The 26,137-nt window shown below is 38.3% G+C and overlaps 1 protein-coding gene across 1 annotated transcript in view; it reads right to left on the reverse strand.

Moving 5' to 3' along the window:
- astn2 (astrotactin 2) overlaps positions 1–26,137 on the reverse strand; it is a gene marked incomplete at both ends in the record, with an annotated part of 261,923 nt that overhangs the window by 108,030 nt on the left and 127,756 nt on the right. The window contains 4 exons of the mRNA XM_083929281.1: positions 5,924–6,061; positions 8,833–8,907; positions 9,784–9,868; positions 23,576–23,743. Of these exons, the coding sequence (XP_083785407.1) occupies positions 5,924–6,061; positions 8,833–8,907; positions 9,784–9,868; positions 23,576–23,743 (466 nt within the window). The remainder of the gene's footprint in view (positions 1–5,923; positions 6,062–8,832; positions 8,908–9,783; positions 9,869–23,575; positions 23,744–26,137) is intronic.

Genomic DNA, 26,137 nt, shown 5'->3' on the forward strand with positions numbered 1-26,137 from the left:
TATTGGTCTGCCCCTGCACTTGATTAATGCTCTTGTTCCAGGTCCCCACAAATATGCTGACTCTCATCAAGTACTTTCGTCACTGAATAGAGTGGATTTTTTTGTAATCATTGAGGGGAAATCAAAGGGGGGGGGGGGGGGGGGGGCATCTAAACCTAATTCAATGAGTTGTAAAACATTTTTTGATAGAGATTACAAGTAGGAGGAAGGGGATTTATGTATTTAATGTTTTCACTGTGTCAACTTGCAGTTGCATTGGATTATTGGCAGAGGCACATTTTGATGGTTCACTTGATCACAGTGAGTGAGGTCATTAATCACCAGTGTGGGGTGTCAACGGCTACTCAGGGTTGTTAACAGTTCCTTATTGACAACAATACTAGTCTTGGAGCACAGATTAGAGTGGGGGAATTCTTGTATATTGTGGTGTTCATGGAGTATTTGATGACACACTGGCTTTGGTTCAACAATACAAACAATCATTTCAACAATCTAATATGACGGTTAGTAAAAAAAACAGTTCTTCAAATCTTACAATTTGATTTAATAGATGTTTGGGAAAAGACTAAAAATTAGACTTGGGTGATATGAGATTATCATTCAAAACTCAAGTCCATGATAACAGAACGATATTCACCATACAGTGCTTATTTTGTGCTATTCAGTCTTTATCTCCAGTGTTTGCCCTATATTGATTCTGCAGCGGTACACCAATGACTATGAACGTTGCAACTCTCTATGGTTACTTTAAGCTTCTGTTATAACTGCAGGACAGTAGATTGCCTGTTATCTAAACTGCTAAAGCGGGTTGAACAGGTAAAGTGAATATAATGTAGCCTAGTCAGTAGCCTAGCTTTCAAACTGGCTGATTAATGACAAAGTAATGTGCTCACGGATTGTGTTTTTAGCAGAGCTAGACATGAGAATCTTCTTTTAAAACAGGTCGGTGATTCTGTTTTTCCCTCACTGTTCCTCACAAAGTTTGCTGGAAGATATGAAAGCTAGTATAAGGGCGATGCCGATAAGTGGACTTAACACTGCTCTGGACTTCATTAGCCAGCCTCTAAATGAGTAAAAGGTAATAGTTCATCCACGCACTCTTGTCACAGTGTAAGAAATGACATTGCTTTGCCAGATAAGTGACTTTGTTCAGCTTATCCTTCTGTTAAAAAGTGTCTGAATGTTAACTTTGAAGAAAAGAGCCCGTCAAGGAAAGTATTTATTGGAGGCTAATTCAGAAACATCAGGCCATTTATGTAAGTGTTTGGCTGTATGACCTTGTTTTCACCACTCAAAGATCTGCAAAGACACAAATTAAATAAATAAATAAATTATGACAATCAAATTACTGATTAATGAATGAATCACAATTTCATTAATAATCCCTTTCAAACAAGAAATAATAAACCAGAGGTGAACTCGGCAAAAGCAGAAGCTCTGTTTTAATTATTACGACCCATTTCATCATTTTTACGTTTCCTGTATTTAAACACGGCATAGTATAATATGGATATTCACTAGAATGAATCTTCCTCGAAAGTGTCTGGCTTTAAATGCCGGCGACAATGCTAATCAAGTCATTACAGAGTAAATACTGTATAATGGAAATAAAGGGAGCAAATTTTGGAGATACAGCTTGGCTTTATCATCGGTTTTGCTTTTGAACATGGCAACATTTAAGCGATTCTTTTATAGGTAAATAGCTGAACAAGCTATTTTGTATTAACCTTAAAGTCAAGCAGGTTTAAATTGTGTGTCAGGAGGAAATTACCAAGAAGGTATGTAGTCAGAGTAAAGTCAGGGAGGCACTGTTCTATTTTGTGCAGGTCTTACCCTCTAATAATCTCTGCATACTCACCCCTGTGGAGCAGGCCCCTGATATTTGCAAGCCAATCAGAATGGATCCACCACACAACAGCCTGTATTTTAAATGAATTCAAATACATAATGTTCTTTCAGGGAATAAGGAGTAACCAAGTTAACCTCTCAGCCTAATTTTTGAAACTATCAGAAACAAAAATTCTTGATATGAACGTTGTGATTCAATGGCTGCAGAAGAAGAGAAAAAAATGTAAAATAATTTCAATAGAGCATAATTCTCATTTGAAACAGCAAAAAGCAAGGTCTGTGGATCTCCAAACGTTATTTCCAATGCTTTGAGTCCATTTCTATGTTCAACTCCACTGAATAAATAAAACTGAACTTATCAGCATGGCCAGATACAACTACAGGAAATGTAGGAAATGTAATTTGTGTGTGTGTGTGTGTGTGTGTGTGTGTGTGTGTGTGTGTGTGTGTGTGTGTGTGTGTGTGTGTGTGTGTGTGTGTGTGTGTGTGTGTGTGTTTGGTAAACTCTCGTAGGCTAGTGATATGACACTATGCTAAATACCTGATAAAGGAAAAACAAACAAACAAACAAAAAAGCCAACTGATGAAATAAGGATAGTTTGACTAAGAACACCACAATGCAAAATTATCTCAGGTACACTGATTATGGAGTCTACATGCAACACAGTGATGTAAGTATCAGGATCAGCCATGAAATCCATGGTTGGTAACATGACAGATGAAGCCATCACCTCACGCAGCAGCAGAGCCAGAGACCTGCAGTCTGTATCTTTGGGCGGCATGAGGAAGGGGAACAGTATCTCGGTCAGCTTCCTCAGGTAGAGCAGCTCGTCTTTTCTGCTGCGCAGAGCGATGTGAAGGTCGGTGCTGTATTCATCCAGAGCTGTACCACAGCTACAGTCCACACATCAACATGTCTATCATGACTGACTGATTACACCAATGTCTGCATAAACACTTTGGGAAAGTGCACCAGCCAGAAACTCCATAAAGTCCCACAGGACCTTGTTCCACAAAATGCTTTGGATAATGAGCTGTCTGCATTATTCATTACAATCTAACAGATCCTCCTAGGTCACAGAAACTTATCATTAGGTAAATACAGATCATTAACTTATTATCCCAATTAAAGTGAGGTTTTAATCAGTCACAAAATGTGTTTTTTCCTCCATGTTTTCTTTGTGTTTATTTATTTCCTGGTGCGATGTTGTTTAGGAATGATTAATCTTTTAGAAGTTTAACTTGGCAGACAAGAAAGATGTCTTTGTTTCTATCTATTACAATGGTTAATATGTAATGTGTCATGTTGCCAGAAAGTGTCAGATATAATATGTCAATTGAAATTACCAATATTAAATATGATATTTTATATGCCTAATCTCCAAATGGTGAGACAAGTGTATTCTAAAGACTGCTCGTGTAATTCCAGGAAGTGACAACAGCAGACATGTTACCCACTTTCACGAAGGCCTGTCCTTCCGCTGATGAATAGCTTGCTGTAACCCAAATGGAGCTCCTCTGCTGTGAAGTAAACAAAAGCTAAATACCTGGGTTGCTATGTAACCCAGCAAGGTCTATTCATCATGCAATAATGGTGGCACTTGAGTGATAGTAGAAAAAATAAAATGCTCAAGAAATTATTACTTTGCCTCCTAGCTAAATAGAGAGACTGCAATCTTATTATGAATATTGATCAAATCCACATGAAGCAGATGTATGGCAATAAACTGTTGTTCCTCAAAAACAATGTTCTCCTTTTTTCACTCACCATCACTGATCACAACCCTTTTTCAAAGTAAGTGACATACCTTGGCTAATTAATTTAGAGCCGTGCAGCAATCCCATTTACGTCAGAATGAGCAGATGCGTACAATTGCCTTGGGAGTTCTATGCTCCTGAGGCAATTTAGTAAAGTCTGGATAGTGGATGTAATTTGCAACAACAATTTCTATGATACATATCAGACATAACAATTCTGTACTAAGTTTAAGCAATTTAAGCTTTTGGTGTCAAAAAACACCCAAGAGGGAATCCAGAGACGATTCTGAGAAATCTACTAGGTAAAGTCAGGTAAGGTTTTCTCAACAAATGTGTATTATTGAAAAATATTACATATTCAGAGCAGTGGTTGACTGTCCTATTTTGAGCATGCACATGTGCAGTATTATAGCACCTCATAACACACTAGGGTGACAAGACACTAAGGTTGCTATTTATATGGTCTATAGTGCATGGTGCAAGTGCATTAAGGGTGTGTCCAACTCCACTTTTGCTTGTAAGACGGTCCCTATTCTAGGCTCAAGGGTCAAAGTAGGTTGTATTTAGTCTCTTAATTAAAAAACTACTTTGCACTGTGTTGGATATTTCCCTTATTAGGGGTTTGAATCCACAAATGCAGAAACATTTAAAATGGGGCATCTCAAAGTTTTGAACAAGTTTTTGTGCCTGCTCACTCACCGCTTTCTGTGTCAGTGAGGTGAGAGAGTAATTGCTTATATGGCAGAAAGGTGTCATTCTCAAAGTTTGCAAAAAGGAAAGTTGATCAAGAGAACAGATAATTCAAAGAAGACTGGATTGACAAATACATTCACTCCCCTAAAACTGTGTGCTCAAACTGAAGCTGCTGACCAATAAAGATTGGGATCAGTGATTTCATCTGGCAGTCACACCAGGCTGAAGGCACTGGTCACTCAATCCACAATGCTTGAAAATTAAATGAATAAAACAGATTTTTGTGTGTGCACCAAAAGATGCTTTACCTCAGAACAAGGATTAAAAAATAAAACTTAAGATGGAAATAAATATTAAAACAGGGACAGGGGGTTGTTTCAGAACTCTGACCTTTTGTTCAGACGTTGTGGGCCTTTCTTAAATAAGCGTGAGTACTGCTGACCTGACATGACAGATCATGAAAGAGTCAACTAAATTCAACATACTTGAACAGAAAAAAAGATTTAAGAAGATGTTTCTTCTCAAACAAAATCGGTATTAAAAGATTTGCTATCATGTGTGCTGGATAGATGATGTACATTTGCAATGTAATGATCCACAGACATTTTTGCCCCTGTATGACACAAGTATCTTTTCTTTTACACTGTGACAAGTCCAACATTTTATATGGCAGACGTTTGATTTTCAAATTAAATATCACTTGTCATCTTTGTGTCAGTTGGATTCCATAGATGGGTGATTGTTTTAATCTGCAGCTGATGCTTTGACATGTTTTGTGATGTTCAGCTGCACTGATGCATGCCAGCACCTACTGGCTTGTTGGATGAGAAAAACATTAGTCTGATGTTGCCAATATTTTGTTGTCACACTGTGGGACTGCCAAATCCATAACCTTGTTGACACTACCTTCTAGTTGGGATTAGTTGTTTTTGGATCCCTGTGCATAACCCAAAGTTAAGTTTTTGTAATGTTGCTTTGCCTGTCACTTTAGTCTGAGACACTATTAGGATTTAATGACCTGCTTAAATGCTTAATGGGTACTTTGCCTCTTGTTTCATTTGAGAGGTCTTACATTGTTTTTACTCTAAGGTTTAATACTTTTTGAGTAATTAGTTTAAACCACATTCATAAAATATGCTAATCTTTAATGCTTACCTCTATGTTCAATGTCAAATAAGCCAAACTACAGCTGCCTACAGCAAGAAGCATACTCCTGTACAGTGCTTCAGCCAGTTATACTGACAAACGAAAGAAGAGAAGCAGCACCTCGGCGTTCATATACTGTATGCCTGTTATATCGTCATATGGGAATGTCATTCATTAGCCATGTCTACACTAGTAGTGTCATGGAAACAGCTCACAATTGAAGTAACAATATATGTTATTTGGACATATACACTCCACAACAAGAAGGAGCTTTATTATTAGTATTCCGGTGCTGTACATGCTGTAGAGTCAGGTTTTTGAATTCCATACACAACAATTTTTATTGATGAAACCTTAAAAAAGAAAGAAAAAAAGAAATGTCTATGTGACTTCTGGTTTATGTGGACCAGATAGTAAATGTACTCTTCCACACAAATTATTTTCAGCAAAGTGGAGCTCTGAGCTGAGTCACACTAACCTGACCTCTCCTGGATCTTCAGTAACCAGCACGTCAGTCTTACAGCTGGCAATGGGGTTGATTGACAGCTCCACTGGTGGCACCACAAAGCTCTTGCTGACTGGCAGCCACAACCCTTGGCCCAGACTGTAGAATGATCTGTGTTGGCACAACCACAAGACATAAATGTCAATCAAACAACATTTTGTTATTACACACACATTGTACGGTATGTATATACAGTAAATATACACATGCAAAGATACCATCACAGGAATAAGACAACATTTATTCATTGCTGGCATAGTGCATCATTTCATACATTGAGGATAATACATATAATGGGCAATACAATCATCCTTGTATTGATTCCTTGGATTCATGGTAATGCAAAGAAGAGAGGGTGTGATATTGATGTGGGAAGTCTGGTACACAATTAAATGAGAGTCACTGCACAAGTTAAAAGCTTTTTCATTTATACGTTGTTGTTTTTTTTTAGTGATTAATCTTTAGAACATGCTTCAACAAAAGTAGAACCACATTCAGAAAAATAAAATAAATGTACAGCCAATAATCTATTAGTCATCAAGATTGCGTCTACATAGTTATGTTATAGACCAGTAAACTTGTTTAGCCTTCTGGTGAATAATTGCTGGCTTATAATGTCAATCCTGTGCGACAACTAATTGTATTGGTATTCACATGTGGTGCATCAACACAGTTGGAAACCAAATTGGGGAACTTGGGGAACTACATTAGAAGTAGCTGTGGTGGCCTGGCTTTGTATTACTAATTTAAAACCTTTTTTTCCTATGCCTTTAAATGTAACGTGCTCTGAAGCAAAATGTGTTTGTGACACGTGTGTTAATAATCAAATTTCAAGATGGTGTAAAATAATTTGGCTTTGCCAGAGATGTTACTCCAAGTGAGGATTAATATCCTCAGGAGGACACCCTGGGGGGCCTAGATTTGGCAATTGGGAATAACACCACCTGTTAAGGTCTCATAAATAGCACAGTGCAGGCTGTGCTTTGCTTCATGTGCTTTTAATGTATCTAAACAGGTGGACAACAACACCTCAAATTCCTAGAAGTCTAGAAACCAACCATGTATAGTGTTGCTTATCAAAGACTCCTTTCAACAGGAACCCAGTGAGGGTTTCAACTTGGTTGCTGCATCTTTACTCATTTTGTCTGATATCTGTATGAGTGTGTAGCTACATGGCTGAAAGTATATATGGTCTGCAACTCTGTGTGTGTGTGTGTGTGTGTGTGTGTGTGTGTGTGTGTGTGAGTGTGAGTGTGAGTGTGAGTGTGAGTATGAGTGTGAGTGTGTGTATATACAGTTGCCCTTTCATCTTTCTTCTTTCAAAAACTCCAGACCGACTGCTCTCGACCAAGCAGCCGATCTGCTAGTTTTTAGGTTGCCGCCCTTGTGTGTGTGTAAATGTCGGCACCGAGTCCCATCTCCAGCATACTGTTGTGCTACTTACTGGCAGTGGAGAGCTAAAAAAATGTTTTTTTTTTTGTGTAGAACAAAAATTGTGGATTACGTCTTAGTGTACACAATCCGAGAGACTAACTCTGCAACATCCGTGTGAAAAGGTGCGAGATTAGGGTAATGAACATGAAATCAAGAGAAATTTCGCAAAATCAAGAGCTGTCCTTTAACTCACTTAAATTAGGAAGCCTGATCAAACTGAATAACCACATCAATCTTTGAGGTTTTGGGGTTGCAAGGCAATGAATTCCTGTAATTGACTTTTCCCAAGTAATACACTGTTTACTGTTTTACTTAAAATAGTTGGTCTAGTCAGTTACTGACCTGGTGAAAATTGTGCTTCTTGCATTACACATCCAATATATTTGGCTTAAAATAGTGATTTTTTATTATGATTTTAACTTATAATATAAATATATATATATATATATATATATATATATATATATATAATCTTGTATAGCCAAAACTCCACAGCGATATGTCAACGCTGGAGTGCCCCGCCTATCAGATAGGGCGAAAAACACTCTGGCTTGTTTGCATTTATTTAAACCAATTACAGTCATCTTGGGTGTCATTAAGCCCCAGATGCTGCGAAAGGTGCCCTTGAAAAATGGATAGGCTTCAACGATTTAAGGCTTCAGCGCTGTACATCCAGTAAACCAGAGTATAATTTGTATAAATTAATAAAAATAAATACAGTTACATTTTCTGTTGAGACACTCAAAGTACTCTCTTTGATGTTGTTTCATGCTAACTTTTCATGAAAAACATCATAACATTCCACATATTCATGTATGTGTAAATAATGTGTTGAAAGGGATATCTACAAAGCCTAATATTCATCATCAACATGATCAAGGGTTTTCTTTGTGTAAAAAAGCCACACATGCTGCACTTGTTCAATTTGATCTGGTCTATTTAAAGGGAAAAAAATAAAATAAAAAATACCAGAGTAATACTGAATGGGTCCTTTGAGGCTTGTACTTTCTGAAAAATGTCAGACACAATGACCCTTTCAAGAATGAGAAGTGTAACAAAAATGGCAGTAAAAGCATTTGAAAGGAGTCCATCAAGGACTGCCCCTTGGGCAATTTCTCCACATGGGTAAGACTCCACCCCAGCGCAAGGTGTATCTGTGTCCATCCAAGTGTGTCTGTGTGTATCTTATCATCCCTATGCTCCAACACACACACACACACAAACACACACACACACACACACACACACACACACACACACACACACACACACACACACACACACACACACACACACACACACACACACACACACACACACACACACACACACACACACACACACACACACACACACACACACACACACACACAGACAGAGATGCCAGAGTCACAGATGGTCGGCAGAAGTCATGCACTCAGGAGATGCACCAGGAGCGAAGGACTCACCTGAAGATTCTCTCTGGGGCCTGCTCTCCTGTAACCAAGTCGTAGCCTTTCTCCAGGTTAGCATATGGCCAAGGACTTGAGGACAGAGAGGGGGAAGCACCGAATCAAAGAGATTTCTGTCATGCACAGCTTTCATAATCAAAAACGTAATGTGTGTAAAAACACTTCAACGATCGTAATGCTTTCAAAACTAATATTGCTTGATCAAAAGTTGTGTTTCCACACGCATGAGGTTTCTCTTTGTCAGCTGTTACTCCTACACAACTGTGAAATGCAAATTTGATCTGTGACTGGACTAAATCCAGCAGATGACAGGTGGAGTTAAATGACAACGTGGGACCTTTTAAGTGAATCAATGATTGGGCATGTCAGCTAATGGTCAAACAAGGTCAGAATCAGAGAGAGGGCTCATTTGACTCATACTTTATCCCCAGCATGTCAATTTCTACTATTTTTCTTTTTTGTGTGCCATTCATTCATCTTTTTTTCTCTCTGATTCTCTGCCCTCTCCTGCTGTTTTGTTTCATTACACACTATAGCTTCTCTACCTTGTCCTCCTCCTCTGTATTTCTGATTACCTCTTCAAAGTATACTTCCTTAAGTTAAAAGACCATACAGGTAGCCTACATTTGCATGTCTTAGCCCATTAACAGTAAATTGCTTATATATTACATTACCAGTGACCGTTTTTGAAAGCATACAGTACGTTATATAGATTAATTTTCTACCTTCGTTTCTTTTACTTTTTAATACTCTGGAGATGAACTTGCAGAGACGTCAAACTTGCTCCAGATAGCTAATCCATCACAGTGAACAATTTCCCTTTATTATATGTAAAAATGAATATTGAGCACTAATGCAGCTGGGAGTAGGGACTGTGAAACCAGCCGGAAGATCATTAAAGTACAAGTTAGTTCTTAGATGTGAGTGAATAGAGCAGACAGGACTTACCCTTCATTTCGACCCCAGTCACTGCGAACACAGAGGTGTTTATGGACAGGATCAGGGGAATAACCCTCATGGCAGCTGCATTCTCCTGCGACAAAGAGAACAAGAGGGGGCATGGTGGCAGATATTTATTCATCCTCAGCAGCTGAATAAATTACCGTGTAAGTGACCCTGGCCTGCTCATTCATCAGCAGTGTATCAAACAAGTAGTCTCCTTGCTACCTAATTTCCCAGCTAAGTTTCTTCAGCAAAGTACATTCACAGTGACATCAGTACCATTAGCTGGGGTATTTCCGGGAATATTTTACAAAATTTAGGAGATAATCTGGTCAACTGCTCATCATAAAAGCCATCAAAATGAACTTGCATGTTTTCGCTATTGATTTTTCTCCCATGATTCTATAGGCATAAGCTCCACTTGGTTAAGTTAAGGACGCGATAGGGAACATTTTAAACATTATGGCTGCATATATTTTGTCATATGTAAAGGCTTTGCTTATTTCCACACACACACACACACACACACACACACACACACACACACACACACACACACACACACACACACACACACACACACACACACACACACACACACACACACACACACACACACACACACACACACACACACACACACACACACACACACACACACACACACACACACACACACACACACACACACACACACACACTGGAATCTGCTTGCAGTTTCCCTATGAGTGTTTATCAACCTCACTAAGGTTTTTTTTTTTGCATTTTTGGTCTCCGTAAAAGATCTCCACTCAGCTCTGCTCAGCTCGTTGGACAGCTCTCACAGCAGAATGAGCTCTCAGGCGGCAGTGCATCAGCTTTGTTTTGGTGCAAGAGGCTGCCGGTCATACAGCTCAGGTCAGATTGTACCTCTCTGGCTACTGAGGCTGCTAGTGATTAAGTTAAAACCAAACATTGCTTTTGTATGTGATGATACATGCGTTGATTTGATTCCAACATTGCCTAGAGGATAGTGTAATCTGTGTGTGTGGATTGGATTTCTGGAAACATATTGTATTTCTTCCTTAGAGTGAAGCACTTACACACTGAATCAAAAGTGTTACTGCTAAATAAAGTAAATAAATGTGCATCTGGTTTATTTAGCATAGCATATTATATCGCTTTCATAAAGATAGAAATACTTCATAGTGTCACTGATCACTCATCTTCAACCGCTTATCCGGGGTCGGGTCGTGGGGGCAGCAGCTCTAGCAGGGGACCCCAAACTTTGCTTTCCCGGGCCAGATTAACCAGCTCCAACTAGGGGATCCCGAGGCGTTCCCAGGCCAGTGTTGAGATATTATCTCTCTACCTAGTCCTGAGTCTTCCCGAGGATTCGTCCCAGCTGTACGTGCCAGGAACCTCCCTAGAGAGGCGCCCAGGGGGCATCCTTACTAGATGCCCGAACAGCCTCTCACCTTCACTGCCACCCCATGCAGCAGCGCACCCGCCACAGCGGTTTCCCCTGTGAGTGGTGGGCCCACAGGATGGAGAGGGGGGGAGGTGCCACGTCACTTTTTTGGGCTGTACCCAGCCGGGCTCCGTGGCAAACCCAGCCACCAGGCACTCGCTGGTGAGCCCTCTTGTGAGCCCTCTGGAGCCAGGCCCAGATAAGGGGTTCGAGCTTTCTCCTGGCAGGGTCTCTCTTCCTCTTCCTCGTTGTTCCATAGAGTCTTTGTGAACCATTCTTAGTCCGGCCCCTCGCCTGAGACCACTCTGCCATGGGAGACCCTACCAGGAGCACCAGGCTCCAGAAAACACAGCCTTCAGGTTCACAGGGACACACAGACCTCTCCACCACGATAAGGTGATGGTTCCCGGAGAGGCTTTATAGTGTCATGTATGGTAAATTAAACATTCAGAATTACACTGAATGTCGAATGCCTTTTTGGTGGATGGATGTATTTGTGAAGTCATAGCTTTACCTACTTATCTATCATCAGTGTTCTGAAAATAAATGCTGCCGACTGCTTTCTGTTGACCTATATGGAGGCATAACACTGGAAAAATGCGTAATGGCCAACCAGGCAACACCATTCACATTTTATCACCTGGTGATTAATAATTTACTGGTTGAGTTTATAGGTCTGAGACTCACTCACAGAGTGATGCAACACCAGGATTCAGTCACAGAGAAGCAACAAACATGTTTTTATTTGCTTGTAGCTATTTCATGTGCTCCCACTCAATGAGAAGCAAAAGCGCTTGAAATGGCTCCACTTATAAAATGTTGAAGCAAGTAAACATATAAACGGGCATCTTAAATAGAAGATGAATGACAAGCCGGATAATCGCTGCATCCATGATGAGAATTTACTTTAATCATTTGATCAAATAACTTTGATTTGCTTTACGTCCATGATAGTGCATTTCCTCAGTTTGATACAAATAAAAATTATTAACCTTATGGCTCACTTTGTTTCCTCCAAATTCCCCATACTGAAGGACTGCAATGTTTTTAAGAACCATCCAAATCAGGTACAAATCACAACAACTGATGAACTGTCACTTTTCACAACACAGTTGCCTTTGATTTTAGACTCCTGCACACATGTATTCTGTTGCAAAAACTCAGTAGCATACAGACATTTATATTCACACCTCCATTTCCCACTGCTACCCTTTGCCTACACATTTAACCTAGTTAAAGTTAATTCTTTCTGGCTGCCAGAGGCACTACTTAATAAAATCCATCTTGCACATGTGCAGTCAGGTCACATGTTAGCGGTTACATGCTGAAGAGGTAGGGTGGGAAGTTTCTTTTTCTCTCCCTTTTTCAACCTGCCAGAGGCTGAAACTGGCATTTTCATTATTATTCTGTTAGTGGGTAGGCTAACAATAGTGCTTCAACTTGATTTTTTTTTTTTTTTTCATCTTACATAGGCAATCGAAAAAAAATGAACATTGCAAAGTCTGATTTACTAGTGGAAATGCCTGACTGCTCTTCTGATTAATTTGGGATGGAAGATGGAAGAGCAGGCTGCATTCAGTAGCCTCACTGACAGGTGACTGTGTCATAGCTGACAACTGTTTGTGCTTGGTTCAAGAGGTAAACATCTAATAGGACATGGCCAACATGTTTATTTGCCAGCAAAGCAAATCAGGAATCAAGTTACAGATATGCATCCTACACTTGCATTGTGTCTTTTGTATTTTGACATATTACTGGGTGTTGGTTCAACACAAATAAAGTAAAACTAGGTTTGTTTCATAATATTATACAGTACAACTACATAAAGTATGTCTTTTTATTTATAGTGACATAAATACCATCATGGTTACATTTTCTATCAAATAACCAGCCATAACAGATCTTCACCCTAATTATTTAACATAAAACAACATAGATAAAGGTTACACTTACCTTATTTCACTTCACTAAAATAACTTTGTTTAGCCAACATACAGTAATTTAGGATTAGCCCATTCTCCATGGCATAAGCCTGCCCAAAGGTGATGCAGCAGAAAGGTAGCATACAGTATGCATCAAAGTGGAGTCAGAGGTGAAGCCACACATTTTTGCAAGCAAATCGAGTAAGGAATTTACAAATGTTCCTCCTTTTCCACAGATTATATGGAATCATTCAAGTCCAGATTGTGCATATTATAAATACCTGAATAAAGCTGGAATAGCTGGTGCAAATGAATGTTTATTTAGTTTTCCTTTTACTGTTTGATCTTTGTTATTCTGATTTAAAATCAGTATTCTAACTGCAACCCTACATGTTTCTCAGCTCATTTGGATAAAAATTGATGATATATCACTGCAAGCAATTGAGTCAGTTCACACCTGAGTGTTCATGAGTGATTAGTGCATCTCACTAAAAACAAGTGTATCAGTGTGATATATTACGTGGATTATCTTTGCTTGAATGTGTTTTGAATGAGATATTGACACATCTTTGTTGAAATTGGAAACACAGTGAAGTGGAAGCTTTTACTTCTTTTACTTTAGCTTTAATCACAAGCAGAAAGAAAACCTGTCTCCTCTGCGTCTTGGCTCCTGTGATGTGTCAATATATCTTTGTTTTTAAATGTACAATTGAATATGCAAATTTCAAGAAGACCGTAAGACCATAAAGAAGATGTCACAGTCATATCTCACATATATGACCCAGATTTAATAATAATAAATAATAATAAAAGTAGAAAGAAAAAAGGAATGGAAAAGAGAAAAAAGAAAAAAGAAAACAAAAGGAACCAAATAGGCCTAAACGAATTCCAAGGATAGAATATCAGTACAAAAACATTATACACAGTGTATAACTGTTATATATGTATATGTGTGTATGTAGGTATATACTGTATATATATATATATATATATATATTATTATAACATATTTATCCACTTTTTTTTGTCCCATATTGCTTTTCTTTCTTTCATTTTTCTTGTAAGGGGTGCGTTGTGGGAGGGATATGGGTGGGTGGATGGGGTGTGTAGATGTCTTTAACCAAGATAATTGTAATTTTGTGAATCCTCCTCATAAAGAAAATAAAAAAAAACCTTGATCACAAAATTTGTATATGCAAATTTGACTACAAAAATAAAAACATGTAATAATATTTACATATTAATATATTCAATATTCTTTTATAAAAATACAACCCGCCTATTGTTCACAGTGACAGATGGCGTTTACCACCTGAATTATATATAGGGGAGGTTGATCTTTGTGCTATTTAGAATTGGACTGAGCCCACACAATGTAATTAACAATACTGGCAACTGTATTAAATAGTAGAAAAGAGTCGTCCCACTCAATTAAGCATGGATAATTGATTTAGACATGTAGCTTATAAGCAAGTACTTGTACTATATATTGTACAGCCATAAAGTGTTGGCCTGGAGGCTGCAGAGCGAAGCGCTCACTGAAGTCTTTTCCACTTTGTCTCAGATGAGGTGCACCAATACAGAAGCACAGTGTGATCTGAGACACACCTTGCAAGTAATCAGTGAAATGTGTCTCTTTCCTTTATGCAAATGCCTTTAAGGGAGGATCAGGCAATTAACAGGAAGAGATATGCCTACTTGATTACACATTCTGCCAGATTAACTAACCTACACTTGTAAGAATTCGTTTTGTGAGGCAGTTTCTTTGCCTCTAAAAAAATTATTCAGATATAGTGCAGGCATATTAAAAGGGAGGTTGTGGTTAAGGACAGAAATATAAACTCACTGTAGCTATTCTTAAGAACGCTCACAACGTGATGACTGTAACACAAAGAGGAGGAGTTGAGCTGAATTTGTTGATAAAATACTGCCTCTGAAGAAGATAAATCCAGCAGTAAAAACACCACATAAGGAGTGGATGGGGAGTTGGTAGTGTGTGGTCATTAAACTTGAAGTTCAATGAGCTGCTAATGCACTATGGCAGCTACACTCCCTTTTACATGGTGTGCACTTGACTGGAGTTGAATTGGGATTCTACGGAGACATGGGCCTTATCAGTGCAATCCATCTGCTATGTTATGAGTTGAGAATAGTTGCTGATTCAGTGGCTCATCGACTGATTGCTGTATTTTTTTTGTTATTTTATATCATTCTATTTTAAACATAATATGAGCCAATTTAATGGCTCCAATTGCATTAATTTTGCATACTTATTGTTATGATGATGATAAGTAAAAAAGGTGCGTAGAGAATCCTATTTACTTTAATGACTGAAGACTGAAGAAGCATCAAGATGCCAAAGTGCAGCACCTGAGTGGCATTCACTAAGGAACATGAGTTTACTACTTCTACTTTTAGAGAAAAGAGCCACATATCGAGAGCCAAGTGCAGCGGAAAATCTGGTGGAGTGAGGATCAACGGAGGGACACGCCAAAGGGCACTCATGAAGAGAGGACTGGATCTAGAGACAGGTGCATTAAAGGACTAAGCAACCCTAAAAGACCTGAGAAAGAAAATCTGAAGCACCTGAAGGACCAATTTGGGAGATGCAACAATATGGCACCTTATTATTGGCAAGTGCTGACCACGGGTATGGAATGGTGTGATTTTGTTGTTTGTGCCCATTAAGATGAGTTTGTGCAGCACATCTACAGAGACACAACTGTGTTAAACACTCTAAAACAGAGGTGAGATTTATTTTTCTTTTGCACATATCAGCAAAAATACCCTTCTATGCACCAGTAACTGAAGAGCTACAATACAGAGGAAATACTGTACATTCATGTATCACTATTATGTCCCTGAGTCATTTAATTGTCAGTTTATCTGATTAAATTCAATCATTTGATTGCATTCTACATTGCTCTCTTTTGATTATAACACATTTAAACAATGAGTACTTAATAATGAGTGCAATGATAGATCCTCCTACAGACAGAAGCCGTCTCCCTAGCTAAATGGCTATATTAAGATGGCCAAATCTTACTCAGGATCTATTTGTCAATGCATAAAGAGTTTAGACAAAGCGTATTGCCCCATGAGGAGCCATTCCAATAAACCCTTTAAAGCTGCAAGGGGATTTATAGGTAGAAAACACCTCACTCTGAAGCAGAAGGGAGTTTCTGTGTGTTTGGAAAGGCAGTTTAGTGCAGACCAACACCATTTGTATATCAGAGTAGTTCTGGAAAACATCTGGCAGGTGAACCTTTGCTGCGTTGATAGACATCCAAATGCCCACAACCCTGAAGTACAGAAGAAAGGCAGTAAGGTCATGCTGTGTTGATGCAACTCACTGTTGACTGGTGAATTTTTTATCCATGGGCCACATATTTCTGAATCAAACCTAAGATAGGTAATGCACAGAAATAATTCATCAATGGGTTGCAGAGACTTTAAAAAGAGATACAATTATCTTCATCATTAATTAACTATTAAGCAGACAGACCATAACTGACCTCTAGTTTAAATAAACTAATTTGAAAAATTAATAAACAGCTGTCGATTTTAGACTTGTAGACACCTACAAAAGCAAGGACCTCTGCAATACTTACAGAGCAAAACAATGCATTATCTACAGAATCACAGAAAAATATAATGAATTGCTGGATTGCCTCCAACGGTGACTTCATCAAGCACACACCCTATCTTGTGTGTTGCTGGTTCTATCTGCCTCCAAAAGGCATTCAGGTTAGCGTGAGTCGCAAACCTGTGGGACAAATTATTAGGTTTGAACTATCATGAATTGCAGGTATGATGGCATCAGAGTTGTAACTTCATCCAGTAAATAACAGCCTTTCAAGAGGGTTTACAACTAAATGCCTAATCAATTCTAACATAAACTACTAAACTGTACACTTTTACATTAATTCAGAAAACAATGCTAAAAATGACAGTTTAGCTCACCTCGTGTAAAACCTAATGTGGTAGTACGAAGCTGCAAATCATTCCAAGATTTTGTTTGGCATGCTGCATTCTGGTAAACTGTCTGCGGGTAACGTTTGGCACACAGTCAAAATGCAGCTTGTCGGACATGAGCCACAAAATTCTCCTTTCTTCAACAGAGTTAATCGACGATTTTCACAAAAAAACTCGAGCAAGCTGATATTTTGGATGAACCGGGATGAATTTGGATGTTTATGATGCTGTCGGATAGTGTGAGAGTTTATGATGAGAAGCTATATGGAAGGGAAGTTGCATTCGAATGGCACCATCGTTCTAGAGTTGCAGTGGGGTAATAGTGGAGTGATATTTGTGATCTATAGCGATCATCCAATCCATCCAATACATCCAAAAGGGGATTCTTTTTTGTTTTGAGTCTATATTTGGTTGCTTCTTTTCTTTGCCGAACCCCAGCCTGTTGGGCAGGCAGGGCTAAGTTTTTTTCACTGCAAAATAACCAGGACAGCCCCATTAGACTCCAGACATCTACATCTGGCTGGAGTTGGAGGCTTGATGAGGTCTGCACTCTGAAAATGTTGGCTGCAGACTCCTGTGTGATTAGTGTAAAGTTGTCTCTCTGAATATCAACTACCCACCTCTTCTGCAGTTCTGTGTCTTTTGGGAAATGTATAGAAACTGAGATTTCCCCGGAAATATAAAAGACTGATGTGCATAGAGCCTATTCAGTGTTGACAAAAGTTATGGTTGACTGATTAGGCCATGTTGTTGGCCCAATTAAGGGCTAATCACCTGTAATTGGAAATGGCCATTTGATGACAACAATTATCTAACTGTGGTCACCAAGTCCCTCTCCTGCTATATTCCAGCCATGTTTCTACACTGATACTACACATGGGGATTTGTACCATCCAGTATAAACACCAATATTAGACTGCCAATAAAATCTGTCACCATTATGTTGCCGTTGTGTCCTCATTCTCCACCTCTTGCCTTTGCTCTCTCACTGTAACCGCCCTTCTGTTCTAAATTAATAGCCAAAATGTAAAACAGTTCAGATGGCAATCACTTGAAAACACAAATCATTCCTCTTCACTCTCCCACCAGCATAACAAGTGTCATGTTACAAATGACACGTTTAAGTAAAATTATTTCTAGTGTATGATTGTGGCTGTGCGGATGAATTTCCCATTTCAAGGTTCATGGTACGGGGACAGAAAAAGAGTTATTGTTGTCCTGATGCAAATTTATGCTTGTTATAAAATTTCCAGGAGAAGCTATTCTGCCCGAGGTCTTTGGGCTCAACTTAAGTGTTTTTTCTTAGGAGTATGTGTGTGTGCACATGCAAGTACTATAATGAAGGATAAATCAGGGGGTATGTGTTAACACCCCAGTAGTTTCAGTTCCAATTAGGGGAGGTTGGAGGAGCCAGGGAGACATCATTTCAAAGGAGGAAAACAAAGGCAGCAAAGGAGGTTCCCAGGTCTTTATGAGGTAAGTTATGATGAAATATGGAAAGGTTGTGGAGGCAATCTATTCCTCCATAGTAGGGCATAAAACTCTATGAAATAGGGCACACTGACCCATAATGAAATAATTCATGATAATAGTGCTAACATCAGTCATGCCATTGTCATGTCTACAACATCACTTCAAAGTTTTGCATATTCTTTTTAAAACTATAATGACCTGTTATTGTCACAATGTTATCATATGTACATATAATTTCTTACATTAATTGGTGCATTGTATTTTCAACCCATTTACAGGGACATTTATAACTTTCTCTGTATATGGTTGTTATTACATCATCAATTGTTACTAAGATGGTCCATGGTCCAAGTCCAATTATAGATTCCTAGACTAGATCAAACGCAGCTATTAGGTTATATAAACAATTGCATCATTTAATTCATCCACTAACCTCCATGTTAGCAGCTGAGTCAGGGGCTGGTGAGGATTGATTACCCAGGCAGAGGGATACTGTGTCTGGTAGTCAACAGTGGCAGTCAACCAGTGTGACACTGAATCAAGATGATGGAGATGGTGTGAGATAATTCAGTGAAATGATGACCCCCTTGAGATGACAGAGAAACATAAAAAAGGGTGCATGCTGGCGTTCTTGTGTACATATTTGGGGAAAACTGATGAATGTGAGTGGTTCAAAATTATATATTAAATAAATTACAAAATATTAGATTATTTTTTTACACTGGAGATCAATATTAGAAAACATGTTATAATAACCTGATTTATCCAGAAAATTGTTATTCTTTATTGTTCAGAATTTGATGAACTCTCAGCTGTGGCTATACTAATGCTGTACTAGCATGTTCTTTTAAATAAACAAGGCACTTCAACATAAACCTTTATTTGTGGTAAAAAGCAGTGGGCAAAATTAGAAAACATTTTCAGATATCTCCCAATTATTTGTGTTAATCTGACACCTGGCAACTATTTAATTAATTGTTGGACAAACCCTATTTATCTGGCAGCTCTCCTGGTTACTTTGCAAGACAGCAAGCCGCTTTAAGGTGACTGAAACCCTGCGACAGCAGGTTGTCTGGATAAAGGCCAAAGGGATGACCCTATCAGCCATTACAAGAGAGGTGGGGCATTCCAAGTCTGTGATTTCAAGGATATTGAAACTTTACTTGAAACTTTAAGGACACAGATTAATTTAAGTCCCTCAAAAAGGCCGGTCATCCAAGTGCACGAGAGGACAGGATTATACAAAGGTTCTCGATGGGGAATCGGTTCAACACTGCAGCTGGAGTTGCTCGCCAGTTCAGTGCTGAACAGGGCAAGGATCTGTCTTGGCACAGTGTCTTGTTGTTTAAGACAATTTGGACTGAAAGCCCACTCTGCAGTGACCAAACCTCTAATCAGCAGAAATAATGAAAAAGCTAGACTTGCCATTTCTGAGGAGCATGTTGTGAGGACAGAGGAGAACTGGTCCAGAGTGCACTTTAGTGATGAGAGTAAGTTCAATTTATTTGGGTCGGATGTGAAACATTATGATTGGCATAGGACTGGGGATAGACTGAACCCAAAGGGTGTAAAGAAGTCATTTGAATTTGGAGGAGGAAGTGTCATGGTTTGGGTGATGTTTTCTCCAGCAGGAGTTGGGCCTCTTGTACTGCTACATGGCAGGGTGAATTAAAATGTTTATGTCAACCTCCTTCGGCAACATGCAATACCTTCACTGCAATTGTCTCCCAACCAGCCCACAATGTGCATGCAAGACAATGTCCCTGTCACACTGCGAAACAGGTTAAGCAGTTCTATGAAGCTAAGAATATTGAAAAAATTAAATGAACAGCCCAGAGTCCAGATCTAAACCCCATTGAGAATCTCAAAAAAATCCTTGGAGACAAAGTAATGGCTAAGAAACCCACTACAGTTGCACAGTTATCAAAGTGTGTGTGTGTATATATATATATATATATATATATATATATATATATATATATATATATATATATATATACAAACAGTTGAGATCAAAAGTTTAGAAAAAAATTGTCTGAACATGGAGTAGCAGAAGAAAGACATGTATAACAGAGCATTTTTAATTTAGAATCTCTGTGCAAACACCTACAAACAACATGAGGACATGTCACCATGTCCTAGGCCAGCTTTTATTAGAATCACACCCACAGGAAGTAGGAGTGCTGACAGTGTTGCAGCAGCCCCACACCCAGGTGGATGAGGTAGGTTATATTTCTATTTTTGTGAGATTTGATTTTATCCTATTGCACCTCGCTGTCGTCTGCAATATATCTTTTTTTCAGGTTCTAATAATTGTTTTCAAACACAGCTCCCCCTACTCAATGGCAAATGACAAAAATTGTCCTTCAATATCAATTTTCAACAAGTTACAACTGATGTGTTTGTAAACACAAAGATTTAGTTGATAATTATTTTTGTAGGGGAGTATGAACTAACAGGGCACAGGGTGATGATTATTGTGGCAACAGTGTGCTTTTAAAATTTCACAATGAGCAAACTTGGCATTTCACAATTTTGTGGTAATTCCACAAAATGTGTAGCTGTCAAACCACATCAGATATTCTTCCTACATTTACACCACCATTCCACATATATGTACGTCTACGGCAACTTTTTGTGTTTTCCATGTACAAACAAGACTTTCCCAAGCAGGTGTTTTCCTGTCACTTGTTGAAAGGTAACCTCCAACCCAATTTGACATTTCTTATTGTTGTGAGCAGAATTGCATGCCCAAAAGTCTCAGGGCACAGAGAGCTGTGCTTCTCTTTCGGATTTACCCTTTGACATTTCACAGCCAGTGGTTCACTACAATGAATGTGCTTGAATGAAATAGTTTGTTTCAGGTGTGCTGTGTGTGTGTGTATCAATGTTAAGTGCTACTGTGCGGATGCTATAATGCATGTCAGAGGACAGTTACAGAGTAAAAAGGTCTTTTGAAGAGCACCTTTAATTTTGCTGCAGAGTGGATGTGGTTGCCCTGAGGAGATACAACATACTTGAGGGCAATTACTGATCAAATAATCTCTTTGCTGAAAAGGACAGATGAAAAGTGAAATATATGGAGAGAGAAGCCACAAGTACTAATAAAGTGAGAATACTGAATGTACTGGGGTTTGGATGAGTGAATGACAATAATTGAATCATAGCCATAATGTATAAAAATGCAGGGATTGATGCAATCATATGCACACATGTCCGTATTCATTCAGAATCCACACTCCATCTTTGGCATCTTCATGTGTACTGACTAAGTTGAGTGTCTGGATCTCTAATATATTATGCATTAGCCCTGAACGTGCCCTTGACCAGGGTGACATAAATTCTACATACATTACAGATGTAATCCATTCTAATGAGCTTAGACTTTATCTAGTTGAGCACGAAATACACAGGGGAGTTACTGCACTCAAAGGAAGATAAATATCATTGTGCTGCATGCTCTGCTTTGTTGTTAGAATTTTAATGTCAGCACAAATAGGTGCAAAATTGTACAAGCTAATTGTGCACATACTGCAATGGTGGCTGGAGCTTATTTACCTTGATGGGGCTTCTGCTTAGATGCTAATAATGCTTGTTGTTTAGCTGGTTGTAGTATACTAAGCTTTGACTCAAGCAATAAAAAAGTAGAAGTGACATTGGCTCAACAATTGTATAAGAAAAAGCAAACACACTCCAGATACAATACTAATAGCATGAGAAATATAGCCATTACAGCCTCCCTTGCGTGGGCCCTTGACTGGAAACTCAACCAATCATTTAAGAATCCCATTTTTAAAAAATGGTTATAGGGAACTGTCTCCTGCACCATTTTTACAACCATTTACTTGCATCATATGGCGGAAGGATCAGGAGTTAACTAGTGTTGAGTCCGTGTTGCATTTTTAAATTTCATGACGATCTATAGTTACCTGACAAACATATTGCATATCTATATCTGGCACACTTTCAAAGTTCATACATGTTATTCTTATGGTCTAACACAGTAAGCACAGAACAACTCCCCCTCAAATCCAAAAACTAGAGTGCTAAAACTCAAATATGTGATGTAACCAAGTGTAAAGTGTGGAGCTGCTCCATCAACAATGCATTTGGAAAGATGAGCACACTGAGAGCATCCAAATCAAATATTTATGGTATATGGGTATGTTTTTTATGATCACAATATAATAAAGCCTAATGAGGTATGAAATAAAACAAATATAATCAGGTGCCCATTCATTGTCATGAGCTCCAGACATTGTACTGTACAACTTTGAGAGTTATACTCGCTCAAGTTGACAAATATTGATCCAACTTTCCTATGCCATGGAAATAAGATATTTGAATTTTTAATTAAGGCATTAATGAAGCAAAGAAGCCTCATTTTCAATATTCAAGAAAATTATAATCATTGTGCTTTCTTATTGTGATAACATTGAGAAAGTAGTTTAATTTTTATCATTAAAAATTGGCTTGAGTAAAGATGCATATAAGTTCCAGAAACAAGTTGAAAATGTGATACAGCAGGTATTTTAGGTACTTTCTGAATCACAAAATCACCATCATCTTATATTTAATATTATTTTATGGATTAATAAGTCATACTTTATTGCAATTGTTTAATTCAAGCAATTAAAGAAAAAAATATATACAAGTATATGTATACCCTGGTTTCTACTCTAGAATTACTATAAAGACACTGCTCTCTACATATATATATATATACACCCTGGTGTGTGGCTGGTTGTAATAACTACACAAATCTGAATCTAACTATTTATGCTTCTACTGTTGCATGAGAATTATGTGCATAAAGCTTGTGGTAACCGAAGGTCCTTGCAACTAGCACAACATAAAAGAGACTCAAAAATCTATTTTCTTGTAATCTCAGCCATAAAGCATGGCTTTAAATTGCATTTCTAACCAGTGCATAGAATTCCAAGTTGACTCAATGTCATGCATGTTTGTATGGACCTACCTGTGTCTTGATCACAAATCTGCTCGCAGGGCTCAGTGGTCCTCTGGCCGCAGTAGTCCAGGACCCACTGTGTAGACGAATTGGTCTGATAATAGAGGGTTAGCTTGGCTGGGTTTAGCCAATTAGAAACATCCAGGAAGCTGCCCATGCTCACCACAAAACTACTTCCTAAGAAAAAACAACAAAAAATAAAAAAACAAAATGATTTTGCTTGAAAGAAAAAGTAAAAAAGGTTTGACTGTTTGGTATTGTAAAGGCTCTTTTCCTTCTTTTATTGCAAAACCAATCGGAAAGTAGCTAATTCTATAGTTTTTCGCTTTAATTTGAATTCCCCCCCTGACCAGGCTGAATTTAAATGAGAAAATTAAGACCTATAATGTGTGTATTGATGGTATTTCCTTGGTAATTGCAGTAGAGGGGCTAAAAGAGTTTCACGAGTCAATCAGTAAATGCTATGCTCATTGACGCTGACTTACCTTTCATTCTTACTGCTCCCAGACCAATCGTTAAACTCTGATCACTGAACAAGATTATCCCTAATTGATGCCAATGACTTTTAGTTCCAAAGGAAGCATTGAGGAGATTGTGCTTCACTCCTCTGGTGTACTAAGATTCCTATACAGCTTCATATTGTGTGTGTATACTGCTGGGTTGTAGAAGGTATATTTACAAAAGTATACATTTCTGTGTCAAAGTGAAAAATTACTTAAAAAACCAAGCTAGGACATAAAGATACCAATTGCTAGATTAAAAGGGATTCACGCATGTATTCTGTTTTATGATGTAAATCCCTGTGATGGTGGTCTCCAGGATGCTTTTTGAAAGAGAGGATTAATGCAGATGGAAAAGCTTAGACTGTAGCCAGAATAGTAAATCTGAGTCACAGGAAAAGTTACAAGGCCAATGCCCAACTGTAAAACTCAGAGGAGAAATACCTCACAAAGAAATGATTAATAAAGCAATAATATTCCAAGCCTCATCTATACTCTCAGGTTTTTTTTTACTTTCTTATCATTTTAGTCGCTCCAAATTACTTAGAATAGACTACCATTTGCCTTTTGCTCCATGCAGTCACTGGCTGCTTAATTTCATTTGACAGTAGAGTTTTAAACTTGGACAGCCTGACACACACAGAGCCTTACAAAATACACTCATTTTTACACATATATTCTGGCCTGTAAATTGACTGGAGCGACTCATCTAGACTGTATAACATGTCTGCAGTGTTGCCTTCAAGTATATATTGCATTGCTCTAATGCATCATTTTGTTGCACCTACAGCATGGACTGAAATTAATTTGGAGCGTGTCCTCCTCACATGGTGAAATGAAAGTGAGCGGTCTACTAAAATGGGTGTCTTTGGGTTCATATATCAGCGGCATACTGTAAACTTTGTTTTCATTGTGCCTGGCATTAAAACACTGTAAATACTTCCCTGTTTAAGTGGTTCAAGATTTTGTGATTTAAAGGACTGCATGTTTTTGTTTTTTTACTCAAAACATTAATCTCTATTTTTTTTATTGTGTAAATATTGAGCAATCATAGACCCCCAACTCCCTTATAACCAAGGGTTACTGTTTCTGCAAGAAGTACTCAAAAAAAAACTGAAACAAACAAAATTCTTCAGATAGGATTCCTAAAAGCATCTTCCAGGTCAGGCTGACCAAAGGTGAGCATAAGAAGGCCATTCCTGCAGCACTGAAGTTAGTGAACAGAACTGCCGGCAGTCCTCATTTGCTGAGAGAGTGGAAAAAATCTAATGGTCTCAGCTCACACAGCAAGGAGGCAATTGTTAGATTATGGGTTGGTTTCTCTGAGAGCTGTGAAGAAACCCCTCCTGAGCAGTAAGCATGTTGCTGATTGCTAGCAATTTCTCTGCTCATATCGTGAACTGATTGCAGAAGAAACACATTTTGTTAGATTAAATCCCTTTGAACTGTTTTGGGAACAGATGTGGAATAGAACGCATGCACATTTTGTCATGGCAACAGAGACAATTAAAGTAACTGTGCACTGCTAGCAGTTGTTTTTCTATCAAACATGTTCAACAATTGTCCTCCCAACACCCATTTTCAATTACTAACAACTTTAAAAAAATATATATATATATATTATCAATGCCTTTGTTTGTTTGTGGTGCATTATTGTTATTTTCACACTGTATGGTTATGACCCTTGAGATACATGATTAGACACATGATTAAATGACAGAGATGATTCCTTATATCTCAATAGCTTCTGCATTTGTCCCTTTGTTTAATTTTATTATCACCAACCAAGTTATTTATAACCCCAATCAAATCTTTCCTCCTCATATTAAATAATGTAATTCTTTATGAATTTTTCAAAATCCAATGATTCCCTTCCCACTTTGGAGTACTTAAATACAAATATGAAGCACTGTTCAGCTCATGTCTTGCATGTCAAGCCACATGTGTTGCCTTGTAGCCCTACCATAACATAAGTCCTTATTCCTGCTGCCTGCTCCTGTCCTGGATTAACTTATATTTACACGTGGCTTGCCAGTTTGGATTTGCTATGTATGTTTATCTGTAGGATTTT

Source organism: Echiichthys vipera (genome assembly GCF_963691815.1).
Source record: "Echiichthys vipera genome assembly, chromosome: 16".
In the NCBI taxonomy this organism is placed as follows: Eukaryota; Metazoa; Chordata; class Actinopteri; order Perciformes; family Trachinidae; genus Echiichthys; species Echiichthys vipera.